This window comes from Phocoena sinus, chromosome 1, assembly GCF_008692025.1.
Source record: "Phocoena sinus isolate mPhoSin1 chromosome 1, mPhoSin1.pri, whole genome shotgun sequence".
NCBI lineage: Eukaryota > Metazoa > Chordata > Mammalia > Artiodactyla > Phocoenidae > Phocoena > Phocoena sinus.
Window position 1 is genome coordinate 24,632,055 of NC_045763.1, and position 17,332 is coordinate 24,649,386.

The 17,332-nt window shown below is 42.8% G+C and overlaps 1 protein-coding gene and 2 non-coding genes across 3 annotated transcripts in view; all 3 read right to left on the reverse strand.

The window, feature by feature from the left end:
- Positions 1–315: 315 nt before the first annotated feature.
- PUM1 (pumilio RNA binding family member 1) overlaps positions 316–17,332 on the reverse strand; it is a 128,784-nt gene continuing 111,767 nt past the window's right edge. The window contains 5 exon segments of the mRNA XM_032619432.1: positions 316–2,175; positions 5,279–5,471; positions 10,231–10,352; positions 11,540–11,665; positions 13,956–14,093. Of these exon segments, the coding sequence (XP_032475323.1) occupies positions 2,044–2,175; positions 5,279–5,471; positions 10,231–10,352; positions 11,540–11,665; positions 13,956–14,093 (711 nt within the window). The 3' untranslated portion in view covers positions 316–2,043.
- Positions 4,324–4,409, reverse strand: LOC116745410. Its single transcript, XR_004347420.1, has one exon. It is a non-coding gene; the product is annotated as a small nucleolar RNA SNORD103/SNORD85 (small nucleolar RNA).
- Positions 17,045–17,130, reverse strand: LOC116745414. Its single transcript, XR_004347421.1, has one exon. It is a non-coding gene; the product is annotated as a small nucleolar RNA SNORD103/SNORD85 (small nucleolar RNA).

The window sequence follows — 17,332 nt, forward strand, 5'->3', positions numbered from 1 at the left end:
TTTTTTGCGGTACGCGGGCCTCTCACTGCCGTGGCCTCTCCCATTGCAGAGCACAGGCTTCAGATGCGCAGGCCCAGCGGCCATGGCCCACGGGCCCAGCCGCTCCACGGCATGTGGGATCCTCCCGGACCAGGGCACGAACCCGTGTCCCCTGCATCGGCAGGCGGACTCTCAACCACTGCACCACCAGGGAAGCCCTGTGTCTTTGATTTTGAAACAAAACACAAAACAAGCAGAAACAAAAAGGGACAAACAAGGAAAGGGCTGTCTGTCCTGGGGCACTATATTGGAGAAAAATAATAATAAAGCACAAACTCAGATTCCAAAGTTCTGTATTTTTCAAAATAAAGATCACACATTGTTTAGAGACAATCTACACAAGAGTTACAAAAAATAGTTGCCCAGGCATAAGCATACACAGGTTTGTTAATTATACACATATGGTTACAAGTGTGCTTGCAAAAAAGTTCATTGGAAATATACACAAGGCTCTGGAAATGTACACCGTGTAGTGTTACAATTCTATATTCAAACAAGGAAAATTGACAGTATGTTACATTCACTTACAAGGAGACAAAATGCAAAATACAGTTCATCTTCTGTACAAAAAGGAAGGGCAATTCACACTTTACAAGGTGAGAGGGGCTCTGATTGTAAGGAAAGTTAGGGCGGGGCTGAACTTTGCACGTCCTTTTGACTGTCACAAAATAAGCAAAACATTACTTTTTTAGGATTAAAAAAAACCCAAAACCACTAGTATGAACTGAATCATCTTGAATAACATTTAGAAAGGATCTTGCTACTATCTGACTAGGTGACAAATAAAACCAAGCTATTTTTTTCTTTTTAAAAGTTAACTAGGCTGTATAAAGAACATTTATTCCTTCAAAAGAAAAAAAAAATTTACTTCTGGTTGAAATTACAATTTACAATATACAACACTATATGCTACGACCATAAAAGGTGTGAATATACACTGAATGCACAGGGCTGGCTAATTTTCTTTTCTTACCAAAAAACGTGTTTATGTTGATTCAAACTTCTCCACATTTACATTACAGGTATACAAATGTACAATTGTACAATCAAAAGTATGTTCGACTACTAGGGTACATTATAGATACAGATTAGACATCAAAACAAGAAAATACTACAAATTTGTATATATGCAAAGTCTACACCAAGTATACACTATATATTTATAGAAGCAAGACCAAAAGCAGAGTTGGATTTTTTTTTTCTCATGCTAAGTAATCAGATTTTGCCTTTCAATGTTAACAGAAAAAAATCCAGTAGGCAGTAAACAAGTATACCCGCCTGGCCTTGAAAGACATTCTGGGTGCTCACATCTCCTCCTCACAGAACAGACTACACTATTTTCTTCAGCACAGTAGTCTCCAAAAAAGGCAATTTTTAGAAGTTTCATAAACTTAATGTCATAAACTGAAGCTTTAGCAACTCTGAAAATGATTTTCATTTATATATATATTTATATATATATATATTTTTTATAAACATTGTTAAATGCCAGTTTGGGGTCATTTAACTAAAATTCAAACTTCTCAGGTTTTTTTGTTTGTTTTTCTTTTTTACTAAAATGAGGAGTTGGGGAAGAGCTATTTGCAAAACTTGCCAGAGAGGCAAATGAGTTAAAAACCTTTTTTTTTTTTTTTTAAACTTTTTTGTTAAACCAACCACCCTGAAAGTTTCCACATGTGGAATATAGATACAACGTTGAACAAAATATGTGGCCTCCCATGTACATTGGTTACCTATGTACAAGTATCCTATACACCAGTAAAACAACAGGGCAATTAGTCAATTAAAAAAAATAATTAGTACATGTTATGCATAATAAAATTAAACAAATTTACAAAGGCTTTTCCACTTGTGGATTTGATTCCTTTTTTGGGAGGAGAGGGTAATCCTGGAGCAACCATTTACCCATTTCAGATTCTACACTAGAATATTTCTGGTTGCTGGTTGGATTCACCAGTGGGCCAGTGAGGTCAGTGGGAACAAGGGGACGGGGGAGACACTGCCTCAGATAATACCATTAGGGGGGCCACAGATGGGCCCTAAGTCAACGCCATTCTTCATGTAGTATTTCTCCAGCTTGGCCAGAATGTGCTTGCCGTAAGTGTACTTGCGAAGAGTCGCGATGTGAGGCCGGATCTAGGGAGAAAGCAGAGTCCGTGTCACTCTGGCCTGAGGCAGGTTCAGGCGGGCTCCTGGGTAACCTGCTCCCAGGCACCACAGGGCGCCCGCCAGCACGCACGCCTCACAAGAAACACCTTTCACTGGCTCAACCCGAGCCCCTGAATTCTCAGGCTGCACTGACCGAACAGATGAGGGGAGCAGCTCCTAGCCTAAGTGCTGAGGCAGGACCTGAGAGCTCTGGAGGTCAGACGGCCACAGACCACTTCCGCAACAGTATGTGGAGAAAGCGCATCCCAAGACTGACAATCACACTGTCCACCACCGCCTGCACTGCATCGCCCTCAAGGAGGCTTCTGGCCCCTCTGGTCCCTCGCAAGGCACCTCAGCTCTCCTGAGCAGCGGGAGTTTCTTTCTGGGCACCATGAATCCTGTGCTCTCCAGTCCATAGAGAATCACAAAAAGCTACTAATGATGACAATAAAAATGACTAATATAAGCCAAGCACAGTTCATTTTGAAGCTTCCTAAGAGAGGTGTGATTATCCCCGTTTCACTGACGATAAAATGGAGGCACAGTGGGTAAGTCACTCATCTAAAGTCAAATGGCTAATAAGGAAGGGACAGCAGAGGTATGGGAACCCCACTGTCTAGCTACACCAGAAATTTTTTTTCCTCCAGAAATTATTCTTCTCCCCACTGTCTCTCACGGCTCTACTCCAGTCTCACCCTTCACCCTCTCCAAGCACGCTCGGATCAGCCCTACGAGCATCTCTTCTGTTCTCTGGGCAGACCCACGTCCGCAAGTCCTGTGCATCCCAGACAACTCGGGAGGCGCTTCCTCTCTGGAACCCCCTTTCCTCTTCTGTGAGTTCATGGAGCCTTCTACATACCTCAGCTACAGCACGTAGCACACTGTGTTCACAATCATTTGCATAACCACCAACCGTCCACAGAGACGGTGAAGACCCACAACATTAACCTGCTCCCCATCGCAGCTCGCGCTTATACTCAAAACACAGGACAGTGTACCAGGGAAGACGGATGCTCTCAAGCCTGAGCGCTCTAGGCAGACTATTTTGTCTGTTTCGTTGTGCCCTCAAAGCAAAGAAGGATCAAGTGGCGCTAGAAACCATTTCTGCACCCCACACAGGACACAGACCTGTATCAGCTATTATATTCTCACCTAGGAGCCTGTCTGGAAAACTTTTCAGAACTTGGCTCAAATTCCGAGCTGTGACCCAGACCATTTGCCTAACCTTCCTAAACGCATCTATAGAAAGGATGCCACACCTCCATTTGGTTTGCAGTCTGGACTCTATACACAACTGATGTTTTGGTCACTAGAACTGGAGGCTCCAGACCCCCCTTGCTTTTGGTAGCTCTTCTCTTAGAAACTAAGTGAAATTCAATTCATTCACCTGTCTCTCCCCAGGAATGGCTCACTGGTAAGACCACTTAACCTTTACACCTGTCCTCTTCCAGTCAAGAAACTAACAACCCATGTGCGTGTACGACATTGCTGAACTCCATTTTTCACTTGATTTAAAGGAAATGCTGAACTATTCTAACAGTCCCCCGTCCAAGTCCTCACCGCCTCATCTCCCGCTGCCGCCCCTCCTCCAAGTTACTCATCAGCCAGGACCATTATCTGAAACGTAAATGTGATTCTGGCACCACAGCCCTGTCCCACTGGACTTGCTGTACTTCTTCAAATACACTGTCTTGTCTCCTGCTTCCAAACCTTCAAGCTCTAGGTTCCCTCTGCCTGGAAAAGGTTCAGGGCTTTATTCCAATGTCACTCTCTTGGGGAGCCTTCTCTGCACCCCACAATAGAAGAGGCACCCTCCATATTCTCCCACAGCTCTCCCCAGCATCAGTGTAACCATCTATGACACTGCTGTGTCTACCAACACAGGGCCCTGATAAAGGAGCGCTTGCTGTAGAGCATGTGTGCTTGTTAACTATTTGTTGAATGAATGAATGAATGAACTCCCAACCTGCCGTGTGTCTCCAACATTCCCTCTGCCTTCACCAGCGTCCTGACATGCCCGTCTGAGTCTCACGGCTTAAGGACTTTGGACTCCCCAGCCTTCAATTGCCATTGCTGACACCAGCGCAGCGTTCTGTTGTGTTTTGTTTTGAACTGGAAGTGGTGGGTGCCTCGTCTGGCTCAGAACTTGAGTCCATAACAAAAGATTCTCATTACTGAACTTTGTTCTCAGAGAGGGCAAGTGGCTCATCATTGCCAGACCACGGCCATCCCCTCCATCGAGAAGGGCTGAGTGAGTTCAGAGCCCAAAGGCTGAGGGTTCAGATCAGCAGCACCTGAAGGCTCACGGCACTGCCTAGCGCGGACACAGCACGGCACACCTGCCTGTGGGCTGGTCAGGCTTCCCGGGCCCCGTGGTCTGTGTGGGGCCCGTTGGACCTGCTCCATGACTGCTCTGAGGCCATCGGCCTCTTCACGTGCTCTCTGTGCCAGCTCCCACTCACAGCACCCAAACAGTTCAGATTTCTGTCCCTTTTTTCCTAACTCCTCTGCAGCCCAGACTTCTCCTCCTGCAAAGCCTCCCCTGAAAGCCTCGGGCACGTGCTCTCACGTCTCACCGCTGCTTCCCGTCACCCTTCCCCACGTGTGCTCCGTGGGCAGGGCTCAGTCTCGGCCATCTCTGTGCTGATGTCTGGCACACAGTGGGCACCAGGTCAACGCGCCAGGCCAGGCGCTGCCCTGGGCAGGCGCTCATTCAGTAAATGGTGGAATGAATGATGAAAGGGAAGAGGGAGGAAAGGAAATAAGGCAAGCAGGTTGATTTGCTGAACCGAGAAGCTGGTCTCCTAGGAGCCAAGGGGTAGAAACATGGGCTTAAGATCGGGGAGGGGACTCCCTCACAAAGACTGAGTTTAACACTCACACCAGTGAGTTACTGATAGAGGGCCGGCAAACACAGGGATAATGGCCATTCCAGATAAAAGGAAAAAGAAGCATAGCATGAGACACAATCCAGTGACAAACTCTGCAAAAAGAAGCAAGATGCCCACCCTCCTTTACATTTCAGAAATGAGAAGAACCAAGGGCCCTGCACTTTCTCTCTGGTTGAGATCTGCACAAACTGGCCTACCTTATGCATGACGATCTTCCTCTGGGCTGGCTCTGCCACATCAATCATCTTCTGGACCACATAGTTGGCGTACTGGTCCTTCATCATGGTGTATAAGGCACTGTGGGGACCATCGTTCATGGTGCACACCTCGTCGATGAGCACAGCGCGCTCCGTACGGGAGGCGTGAGTGACACACTTCTCCACGACATTGCTGTAATGAGATAAATCCAGGGACAACTCTTAGAGGGACCCTGTTAGGCTGTGCTTGTCTGGCCTCTGCCCTGACCTCAGGATCAGCAGCAAAAGAGCTCTTAATATTTTTGGCAGATTAATTCCTCTTCTGTTTGGCTCTATGAGACTCTACCTTTGCCATCTGTGACTTCCAATGTGAACCATGGCCGAGACCAGGTCTTGGAGGATACCAGAACCCAACCCTCTAACAGGTGAGGGTAACAAGCCCAGGTAAGTGAAGGTTCACAAGACTCGTTAACAGCTGAATTGGTTAATGAGCGTAATTTCAACAGGTATCAGAATCTATCAATCCTTTGCTCACCTCTGTGAGCTTAATGAGGCCAGGAACAAGTCTCACTTACATCTAGATCTCTAGTGCCAAGCACAGAGCCTGGCACTACAGACTTGGTCTACAGACTTACTGGGTGAAGGAAGATACAAGTAGGAACCACAGCCCTCATTCAACTACTTCACGCTGCCTCTGAAGAACAAGAAGAACCCCCAGGTATGTCTGCATTTCTAAACACTTCACAGATGTATCATCTTGGGAAAGGAAAAAAAGAAGTGTGGTTACATTAAATCAGAGTTCTTCTACAATCCAGAGGGGCTGCAGGAGCTGATGAAATTACACCCGGCCATGCTCAAGGGCACTCACCATCCAGGAGTGACTGACTACTCGTGAATGTTTGGTTTTGTTAAGTCAGCACTACTCTGCACCTGTGGCTCTGTGGGTATGACGAAGTTGTGTGATGTCAAAGAACAAGAGCAATACTTATTCTTTGTATTTGTATTACTGGAGCCAATACTTCGCAGAGAGAGCATTTGGTAGGTGGGCCTCGCAAAGAGTTCATGACTGGGGGAAGAGCTGCTCTGGACCACAGGACACTCAGGTAGAAAAGGAACCTTCAAACCTAGCTAATGCAGAAAGCTCTTTTCTGACAATCCTGAAAGACGGCCATTTAGCCTCTGCTTAGGAATTTCCAGTGACTTGGAAGTGATTCTAGGGCATCCTACCATACGAGTGAACGGCTTTGTTAAACATTCTTTACATACTGAAATAAAATGTGCTTCCCTGAAATTTCACCCATTTGTCTTAATTTTGCCTTCATGGGCTGAAAAAAGGATGTGTATACCCACTCCAGAAGCACCAAAAAAGCAGAGATAGTGTCTTACTCCTTCTTTCAAAGGTCAGCCCCCTCAATAATTGAACAGTCATCACAAATAACCATCACCAGAACAAGTCCCTATTCCAGAGGTTTTTAAACCATAAGAAGGTGTTGCTTCCATGGAGCTCTGACAGGACCCCCTCCATGTTACCTGGTTTAGCGTACTGAGTATTTATTATTCACATGCTTTTATTTAGAAAACAAAATTCTCAAGCTAAATGTCCAAGAACTACCATCCTACCAGATATTTTTTCGATCTTCCTTCTTAAGATACACAGAGTAAATCAACTGATAATCAATCAGGTTTAATTAAGACAACAGCCTCTCCCTTCTGATACAGGAGCAATATGGGAAAACTTTTACCCCCACCTTCCTTCCACAGCACTATGCAATTCTAGCACAAGCTGAAGGTGCGGCATGTGGAAGTGAATCTCCTAATAGCCACCGCCTTCTCCCTTAGCAGAAAAGGGAGTTAAGACATTACTGAGCTGGTTCAGTAGCACAAAGCCAGTCACGATCTCCAAATGTTCAGGCAAAGAACTCATCACTTTTTAGAACTGCCTGGCTGGGTTGTACCTTCATCCACCCGAGGACTGCTTCCCCTACAAAGTGGTCAGGATTAGAATAGGATTTTCTACTTAACTAGGTTGCAGACAGGACACACATTCTTCTGGGTGGAGGACTGAATCCTCAGCAGTGACCTGTCTTCCAAGAAAGTAAGCAGGTAGATCAGCTACCACCACTTGGTAGGATCACTGATCAGGATCCCACTTGGCCAAAGACTTCCTTCCACCGTAACACACAATCCATATTGTTCCAGTCTTTAAAGTCTATTCTAGCGTTTCTGAAACTGTGGTTCCCAACCCATTTATGGCGGAGGAAATCAACTTAGTGATTTGAGACTCGTTTTTTTTTTAATGAAACAGAACAGTAAGTGTCCGAATTAATTATGAGCAATATATCCTTAGTTACACGTGCATGCACATGCCTATGCACTCAAAGTCAATGAAATATTTACTTTGTATTCCGTATTAACATCCAAAATGTCATAAGGTCACTAATCTGTTTAATTGATTTGTTTCTATTATTTGATTTTCAAATTTACTGGCTCCTTCTTCTGTTATCTCTAATTTACTGTTGAAGCCATACACTGAATTTTATTTCAGATGTTATATTATTTTTCTACTCTGTAATTTCCATGTTATTCTTTCTATAATAAAGCTTCTAATTCTCTACTAACATTTATCTTTTCATTTCATTATAAGCATATTTTCCTTTACATCCTTGAGTATAATTAAAATACTTTATAATACTTTAAAATACAGTATTTTAAATACTAATTACTTCAAAATATAGTAACTTTATAAAATGCTTTATAATCCTGCTCTGCTAACTCCAACATCTGGGTGGTATAAAACTGTTCATAGGGGTTTTTTCTATTTTTTCTTTTTTCCTGAGTATAGGCCACATATTCCTGTTATCTAGACATGGCAAACGATGCACTGAATAAACGGCCCTGTCATATTCCTCCTCCGAGTGTTACTCCTTCACCCCCCCCTTTTTTTGTACGCAGTTAACTTGGCTGAACAAAAACTGCAAAATTCTCCCATGCAGTAGGCAGCAGATGAAACCTCAGTTCAATTCTTTTAGCCTTAGTTGGGTTGCCTTGAGTTTGTCCTATACAAATGAGGTTCAGGAGTCAACCAGATATTTAGAAAGTTTAAATTTAGGCTTCCTCCTCCTCCCTGGTTCTCTTCCTTTCCAGGATTTCTCCCCTGTCATTTTGTCACTCCCATGGTCATCATTTTGTAACTTTCCTAATTATAGTCAATACCGTATTATAAATTTCAAAGTTGCTAACAGGCTAGATCCTTAAGGGTTCTCAACATAAAAATGATAATTATGTAACATAACAGCTAATGCTACTGTAGGAATCATATTACAACATATAAATGTATCAAACCAACACGTTGTACACCTTGAACTTGCACGATGTTACATGTCAATTTTATATCTCCCCCTCCCCCAAAAAAGGAGGGGGAGGAGGACGGGGAAATTTCCCCAGTGCAATTAACCTTCTTCCAAGTATCAACAACCTCCCCTACTCCTCTCTGGTTATCTCCCTGCTCTCTAATGTCTTCAGGTAGTTTTGGGCATTTTGTCAACAATTTATTAGTTGTTATCTGTGAGAGGATTGGGCCCAAAGTAGCTCCTAGGTCATTATCAGACCACAACTCTATTATAATATTAATACTTAACACTATATCCAAGAGTGAGATAGTAAATACACTGAACAAGAAAGTAAATAAGATAGCGACCCCAAAAAAAGAACTAAGAGGGCTTCCCTGGTGGCGCAGTGGTTGAGAGTCCGCCTGCCGATGCAGGGGACGCGGGTTCGTGCGCTGGTCCGGGAAGATCCCACATGCCGCGGAGCGGCTGGGCCCATGAGCCATGGCCGCTGAGCCTGCGCGTCCGGAGCCTGTGCTCCGCAACGGGAGAGGCCACAGCAGTGAGAGGCCCGCGTACCACAAAAAAAAAAAAAAAAAAAAAAAGAACTAAGAGATTCTGTCCCCTATTTCCCTGATCCCGACAAATGTCCAAAAATAGCAATACAAGGTCTAAGAGATGACCCTGATGTGCTTATTAGGCTGTTGAGACACTGGCTCTGTGAGTGCTTTTATTTCTTTTCTCTATTTTCCATGCTGTAATGTTATAAGATTTCACAAATTAAAAGTGAACAATTTAAAAACATCAAGGTTGTATGTCACACCTGCCTTGCAATTTATTTTAAAAACTAGAGAAGAAAAATATTCCAAAAATACAGAATACTATGTTATGTGTATGATAGGATATACAGACTCTACTCAGAGTATCACACCACTAAGCCGCTGGAGGGCCATTCATTCATTCATTCATTCGGCTGCACCTGGTCTTAGTTGTGGCATGCGGGATCTTTACTTGTGGCATGCGAACTCTTAGTTGCAGCATGTGGGATCTAGTTCCCTGAGCAGGGATCGAACCCGGGCCCCCTGCATTGGGAGCGCAAAGTCTTAGCCACTGGACCACCAGGGAAGCAACAATTTCTTCTCCAACCTCTGCCACTTATAAGTTACCTAAGACATCTTTCACAACCTGGGAATAACTAGTACATTTTATTCTTGGGCTGGTATGATATGAAGACTGAAAAGAGATTTTTAAAAATACTAAGGCCTATATATAGATACGGTCACCTGCCCCTTAATTCAGGTATCAAAAAGGAAATTGAGTAAAGAACATTTCACAATTCCAAACAAGTAAGTTACTAAAATACCCATTTTACCGAAGTACAAAATGTATATGCTTCAGAAACATATTCCCCAAATTTCAAAGTGGCGAACTCTGGGGGAGTGAGGAGCCCACTAAGAGATGTCTTATGTTTCATACTTTGTAGCAGAACGCTTTGACTTTTTTTAGCTATGTATACTTTGAGGAAAATAAACATTAAAACAAGAAAAGTATGAAAATTTCTCTAGAGCTGAAACACTATTTAATCATCTCTTCTGGAAAACAGTCTGAGTAATTCAAAGCACATACCTTGCAAATTTGTGCTGACTCAATACAAGTACATTCCCTCGAATTTCTGCTACAATTTTACTTTTATCCTCAGGACGACCATGCTCCAACACATGCTGGATTACATAATTTCCATATTGATCCTATTTGAGAAACAACAAGAGAAATTTTAAAATTTATATATCAACAGGCTCTGTGTTACTTAAATCCTTATATCTAATCAACACCCATCTTCCTGTAAGACCATGATGGATTACCTGAACACTAATGAACACATAAGAATTTTTTAAATGGATAGGTAGTGACAATTTTTCCCTGTCATTACAAAACAGGAACACATTATTACTAGACAATGGAATGTTTCTATATATATATATATTTATGCCCAAAGGTCCTAGTCAGGGTCTTCCTAAAGTACTATACACAAAAATGTAGGCCTCTTCTCATTTAAAAAAAAATAAAAAAGAAGAGAAAGTAGGTGGGAATAAAGAGCTATTTTTCTCTCTAACAGAAATATACAAATGGGTCTGTGTGCCTGTCTTTAACAAAGAAAAACTGGAAATACAACACCTAATTAAATAACATTACAAGCACACAATGGAGATACTCATCTAAACTGAAAGATGCTCTGAAAGAATAAGTGTGTGTGAGCAAGGAATTCCAAAGGCAGAAACATTTATTTGTAAGATGTAAAAAATTAAAAGTGCACATAGAATGCTTTTTAAGAAGCGCCTATGCCAAATGTGCCTGCTTCTGGACAGCAGGGTTATGGGTGGTTTCTTCTGTTCTGCTGCTACTTTCTGTACTTACAATCTTTTCTACAATGAATACTTAATACACTTATAATCTCACATCTCTCACCAAAACAAGCAACAAACACTGCCCAAAAATTGCTTCAGGACAACATACTCTATGTAGGAAGTGTTCAAACAGTATGATATGGGAGACAATTTTAGTAGAAGCAAGACAAAGTACCAAAGCTAGAAAGAAGAAATCAACTAATCCACTTAGTTCATTTGCAAAGATGAAACTGATAGACTAAATGGCCTGCCTAAGTGGCCACAGCTAGCTTAATCCATGACAGAGTTCTGGCTTTTGACAGTTCTTGGCAGATCTCTTGATGAATCAGAGGCAGATCTCAACTCCAAGGCTAGGGTTCTACTCATTACCCCTATTCATAAAACACGAACCAGGCTGGTGCAAATGAAAACCTGCCCAGAGCTTCAATGGGCATTTTAAGCACATTAACCTCTTCTGGAACAGATACCTGTGCTAAGAAAACACAAAAGCCCACAGGTGTTTGCAGTTGCTCTACTGGCAACTCCACTACCTGTACAAGTTGCTCTGTGTGCTGGTGAAGCTCCTCTAAAATAGGGAGTGTCTGGTCAGGGAGACAGTGCTCCAGGATCCTCTGAATCACTCGGCAGCCATAAGGATGTGTGGACAAAGCAAACACCTAGGGCAGACCAACACAAACAAGAAAGCCAAAAATAACAGTTGCCACTTTCAGTGCTCCAGTATTGTTTACATACATTATCCCATTAACCTTCCCAATGACCCTGAGAGATAATCATGATTAAAACTGAAGCTCCTAGAAGTTTACATAATGTGCCTACAGTCATATAGGTAGTAAATGACAGAGCCAGGATTTTATTTCCGACTCTGACTCCAAAGCCCAAATTATAAGTATGGCCTTTAAGTTCTCTCTACGTACAATAAGGTGAGCATGTATGTGTGAGGATAAACATTTCTTAAACCCATTCTAGGAATTCATAGATGTACATAAATTCAGAGCTAAGAAGGACCTTATTGAGAAAAAGCTTATTTAGAAAGGAACAGAGAACTGGTCAAGGTCATAGAAAACACACTTAGTTACGAGTCCACAGTGTCAAAGGATGGGTTTAAAAACAGAAAAAAGAAGGGCTGGGATCAAAGCCTGAATGCTTTCACATAACTACACTGTAATGTTCTGAATTTTAGCTTTATAAAAACGCTAAACACTCACAGTCTGGAACAACTTGACTTACTTCACTCAACATTATGTTTCAAATATTTACTTATAATACTATGGGCTTCTATCGTTTATTCTGTATATCTGTATAGCATAATGTTGGGAAAATATGTGGCTTGTTTTTTGCGGGGGGGTTCCAATCCTCTCCTGATGGACATCTGGTTTATTTAGTCTTTTCCTATTAGGAGAATAATGCTGCTTTAAACATGTCTAAATACATCTCATGGTATACATGACCAAACATTTCATCAGGTATATACCTAGGCCAGGAGTGCTAGATCACAAGAAATATAAATGTTGAACTTTAAAAGATACTAAATTATTTTCCAAAATGGGTCCATTCCCACCAGCAGTGTATCCAGATCTCACATCCCTGCCAGTACATAGTAACCAATGGTAGAAAATGGTCTACGGGACTTCCCTGGGGGTCCAATGGTTAACACTCCACGCTTCCACGGCAGGGGGGCACAGGTTTCAATCCCTGGTTGGGAAACCGAGATCCCACAAGCCGCGTGGTGCGGCCAATAAGAAAAAGAGAGAGAGAAAAGAAAGAAAATGGTCTACTATCTGTGGTCTTAGTTTGCATTTTCCTGATTACTAATGGAATTTATTTTTTCATATGTCTACCAGCAATTTGTGTTTCTTCTGTCTATTCAGGCTTTAAGCCCATTTTTGCATTAATTTGTATTGTTCTCCTTGATTTCAGGAGCTCTTTATATATTCTGGTTATCAATTCGTTGGCATTTTCCATCTTGAAAATATTATCTCCCATTCAGTGGCTTAATCCTTTTACTTTCTTGTATATTTCACACACACACAAAAATGTAAAGATAAACAGATCTACTCTTTTCTTAATTAACTCAGAAAATCCCAATAACCCTCAAGTTAGTGTCTGTAATCTACTTAACCACTGTAGTTTAAGTGAGCAAAACCTAAACAATCCTAAAATCCCATTTCGATCTAGGCTCTTTAGCAGTACCCATGACTACACCTGAAAATCTATTTGGTATTTCCAATTTTTCCCTTTTCAAAAACAAAAACAATTTCACACACCCAAAAAGATGTATTTTACTCTCTTGTCCCACCTAGCTTAGGAGACTGGGAGAAGGTTGTTTTTTGGCAAAAGAAATTAATGATAACAGCCAACTGAGGGGCAATTCTGGAAAAACTAGGGTATGACAAAATATCAACTCTGCTTGGAAGCTAGCGCTAAAAGCACACTAGTCCTTACGATATGTAAGTAAATAGGAGAAACTGGAAGCTATCTCTGGTTGTGTGCCACTTAACAGAGTTCAAACCAACCTGATCACTGCCCCACCCAACCCCCCCAAATTAAGGAGCACCTTGTTATTTTTAAGACATAGTGACACATAACCTGTAAGATTAGTTCTGTAAATGACCTAAATTTTAAAACATGATAAAAACTTTTAAATATCAAGATAAACAGTACTTAACCAAAGGAAAAAATTTATTCTTCAAGTATCTGATGACAGTACCTCATCCTGACATGAGCGGATATCTGCATTAATGATGGAGAGAACACCCATGGACAATTAAGGGAAGAACCTTGGGTGCACGGAGCTAGGTACCTGACCCCACTGAATAGGACTACTACTTACTGCAGTCTAAAGTACACTAAGCTCTTTAGAACACTCCACAAACCCCATCCTGTTCTCTGCTCACAATGGAAACATCCATCAACTTGTTTCCCTTATTTCTTTCCTAAGGCACTTACCTGTCCCTTAAATGCATCGATGATAAACTGCAAAGATTGGGGTTGCACACATTCAATGCATTTCTGAACCACGTGATTGCCATTCTGGTCTTTCACACACTTCAGGACATGGCCATCTAGCTCCCGAACCATCTCATTCTATTGGAGACAAGGAAAGAAAGCACCACCAGAATCACAGAGAGCAAACACCTGGACGGTCAACGTTCTCCTCACCAAACACAAAAGCACTGAGCAGGGAATCCGTGACAATTAAAGTGGGACAACTCAGCTGTGGCACTCTGACAACCTGGTAACAAACGAAGACTGGAGTTTTTTCACATGTTAACAAACTTCCTATAATAATAACCAGTCTTTTTTTTTTTTTGATTCTTTTCTTTTTAAAAAAAAAAAATTATTTATTTATTTTTGGCTGCACTGGGTCTTTGTTGTTGCACGGGGGCTTTCTCTAGTTGCAGAGAGAGGGGGCTACTCTTCGTTGCAGTGTGTGGGCTTCTCATTGCAGTGGCTTCTTTTGTTGCGGAGCACAGGCTCTAGGCGCACGGGCTTCAGTAGTTGTGGCTCGCGGGCTCTAGAGCTCAGGCTCAGTAGTTGTGGCGCGTGGGCTCAGTTGCTCCATGGCATGTGGGATCTTCCCAGACCAGGGCTCGAACCCGTGTCTCCTGCATTGGCAGGCGGATTCTTAACCACTGTGCCACCGGGGAAGCCCAATAATAACCAGTCTGAAGAAAGTTCTCTAACTTGCAAAAGACCTGTCTGGGAGTTACCAAAAAAGTACAGTCATCTTCATATTATAAACGAGCCGATATCAAATCAACTACACTGTATTAGAGAATTTCACATACAATTCATCATGTTTTCACCATGAGAACCCTGTAAGGTACATACTACTAAAAGTGAGAGTAGTTCATCTAGAGCTTACTCTAGGCTAAGCAGACCTCTAAATGCTTAACACGCTTTGACTCACCATCCGCCTCACAATCCTGTGCAGCAGACACTATGACAGAGGAGGAAATCAGGGCACAGACACGTTAGCTGACCTGTTACAAATCACAGACCTAGACTTGCTCCTATTCACACCCAAGCAATCTGATTCCTGTGTGTGGCAAAACAGACCATGTCAGCAAACCACCTGTCAAATATTACCCTGCACCCCTTCCTCCACCCATATATGTGAATATATGAAGATATTGAGTCTGAGAGGGGTTAAGTAATGTACTAAAACTACAGACAGTGACTGAATCAGAATTCTAGCCCGGTCTGTGACTCCAAAATGATCTTCCCACCAGGCCAGACTGACTGCAACGTCAGCTTGAGCAATACTCTCAGTTAATGAAAAGTGTCCAAACTCAGGGAAATACAGAAGGCCAGGGACTTCCCTGGTGGTGCAGTGGTTAAGAATCCGCCTGCCAATGCAGAGGACATGGGTTTGAGCCCTGGTCTGGGAAGATCCCACATGCCGCGGAGCAACTAAGCCCACGCGCCACAACTACTGAGCCTGAGCTCTAGAGCCCGCGAGCCACAACTACCGAAGCCCATGTGCCTAGAGCCCGTGCTCTGAAATGAGAAGCCACTGCAATGAGAAGCCCACACACCGCAAAGAAGAGTAGCCCCCGCTCGCCACAATTAGAGAAAGCCCGTGTGCGGCAGTGAAGACCCAATGCAGCCAAAAATAAATATTTTTTTTTAAAAAAAGGCCAGACAATGATTGACTCTGTGTGTGTGTGTGTGTGTGTGTGTGTGTGTGTGTGTGTGTGTGTGTGTGTGTAGGTGCGTTGGGATTTTGACTGGATCCCATCCCCACTGTGTGTGTGTGTGTGTAGGTGTGTTGGGATTTTGACTGGACCCCATCCCCAAACTTGCTGCCTCAGGTCTCAGGCATACTTATGCTGAACACCTGTACCACGGCTGGGCCCTGGTACTTGCTGCCCAATTTCCTTGCTATATACAACCTCTATATATTGGTTCCACTGTGCTGACTCCATATTTATGGTAGAAGACTACAAGCCAGTTTATAACGGTGACATTTGTGAATGCAATGTCTTAAATCCCTGAGATGTTAAACATGTCAAAGCAACTAAATGATTTTCTAATTAAAGAAATTCAAGACTACAACGCCAGGGACTAAACAAGCAAAACACAAGAGACTCAGGAAAGTTTCCTGAAGCAATTAATCAAATGTCAGAAAAGAATAATTTACTACGGAAATATAATTATAGGAATGATAAATAGAGAAGGACGCCTATATAAAGATAAACACAAGGGACACTTCTAATAATCAAAATGAAGGGGAGGGGGCTTCCCTGAATATTTTCTTGAGCCCAAAGAGGTAAAAACTCCACTGGAGATGAGTTTATTTCAGCTAAAATACACTTACATCTGGAAAAGAGTAAATTATTCATACCAGGAGCAGTAGTTTAGACCCAGAACAAGAATCACAGAGAAACCAGACCAGGAAAAGATATGCAGGAATAGCAGGTAGAAAGGACAATTGCCAGGGGGAAAGGAAAGGGGGGTAAAAACTACTACAATGTAGCCATTGCACCAGAAAAACAAAAAACAAAAAAACAGTAAAATCTGAAAATCTGGAGACAAAATCAACAATTTATCATAATCCTGGGAGAGGGCAAAGATGGGGAAAATACCTGGGAAACCGTAATTTCCTGCTTGCTTTCAGTAAGCGGGCATTATGGTCAAAAGAGGAAAAAAAGTTCCATATTCAAATCAAACAAGAAAATTAAAGAGGAAAGATTCACCCATCAAATTTTCATCCCTCAACATCCCAGGGAAAATTAAAACTGACAATGATCTGAACATTAAAAGAAAACAAACTAGTAGCTTCACCCCTGCTTCTAATTACTCACACACAGCACCCCTATTACTGCTGTATTTCCAGTACTGGCACTAAATGAATGAACTCCCAACCTGCCGTGTGTCTCCAACATTCCCTCTGCCTTCACCAGCGTCCTGACATGCCCGTCTGAGTCTCACGGCTTAAGGACTTTGGACTCCCCAGCCTTCAATTGCCATTGCTGACACCAGCGCAGCGTTCTGTTGTGTTTTGTTTTGAACTGGAAGTGGTGGGTGCCTCGTCTGGCTCAGAACTTGAGTCCATAACAAAAGATTCTCATTACTGAACTTTGTTCTCAGAGAGGGCAAGTGGCTCATCATTGCCAGACCACGGCCATCCCCTCCATCGAGAAGGGCTGAGTGAGTTCAGAGCCCAAAGGCTGAGGGTTCAGATCAGCAGCACCTGAAGGCTCACGGCACTGCCTAGCGCGGACACAGCACGGCACACCTGCCTGTGGGCTGGTCAGGCTTCCCGGGCCCCGTGGTCTGTGTGGGGCCCGTTGGACCTGCTCCATGACTGCTCTGAGGCC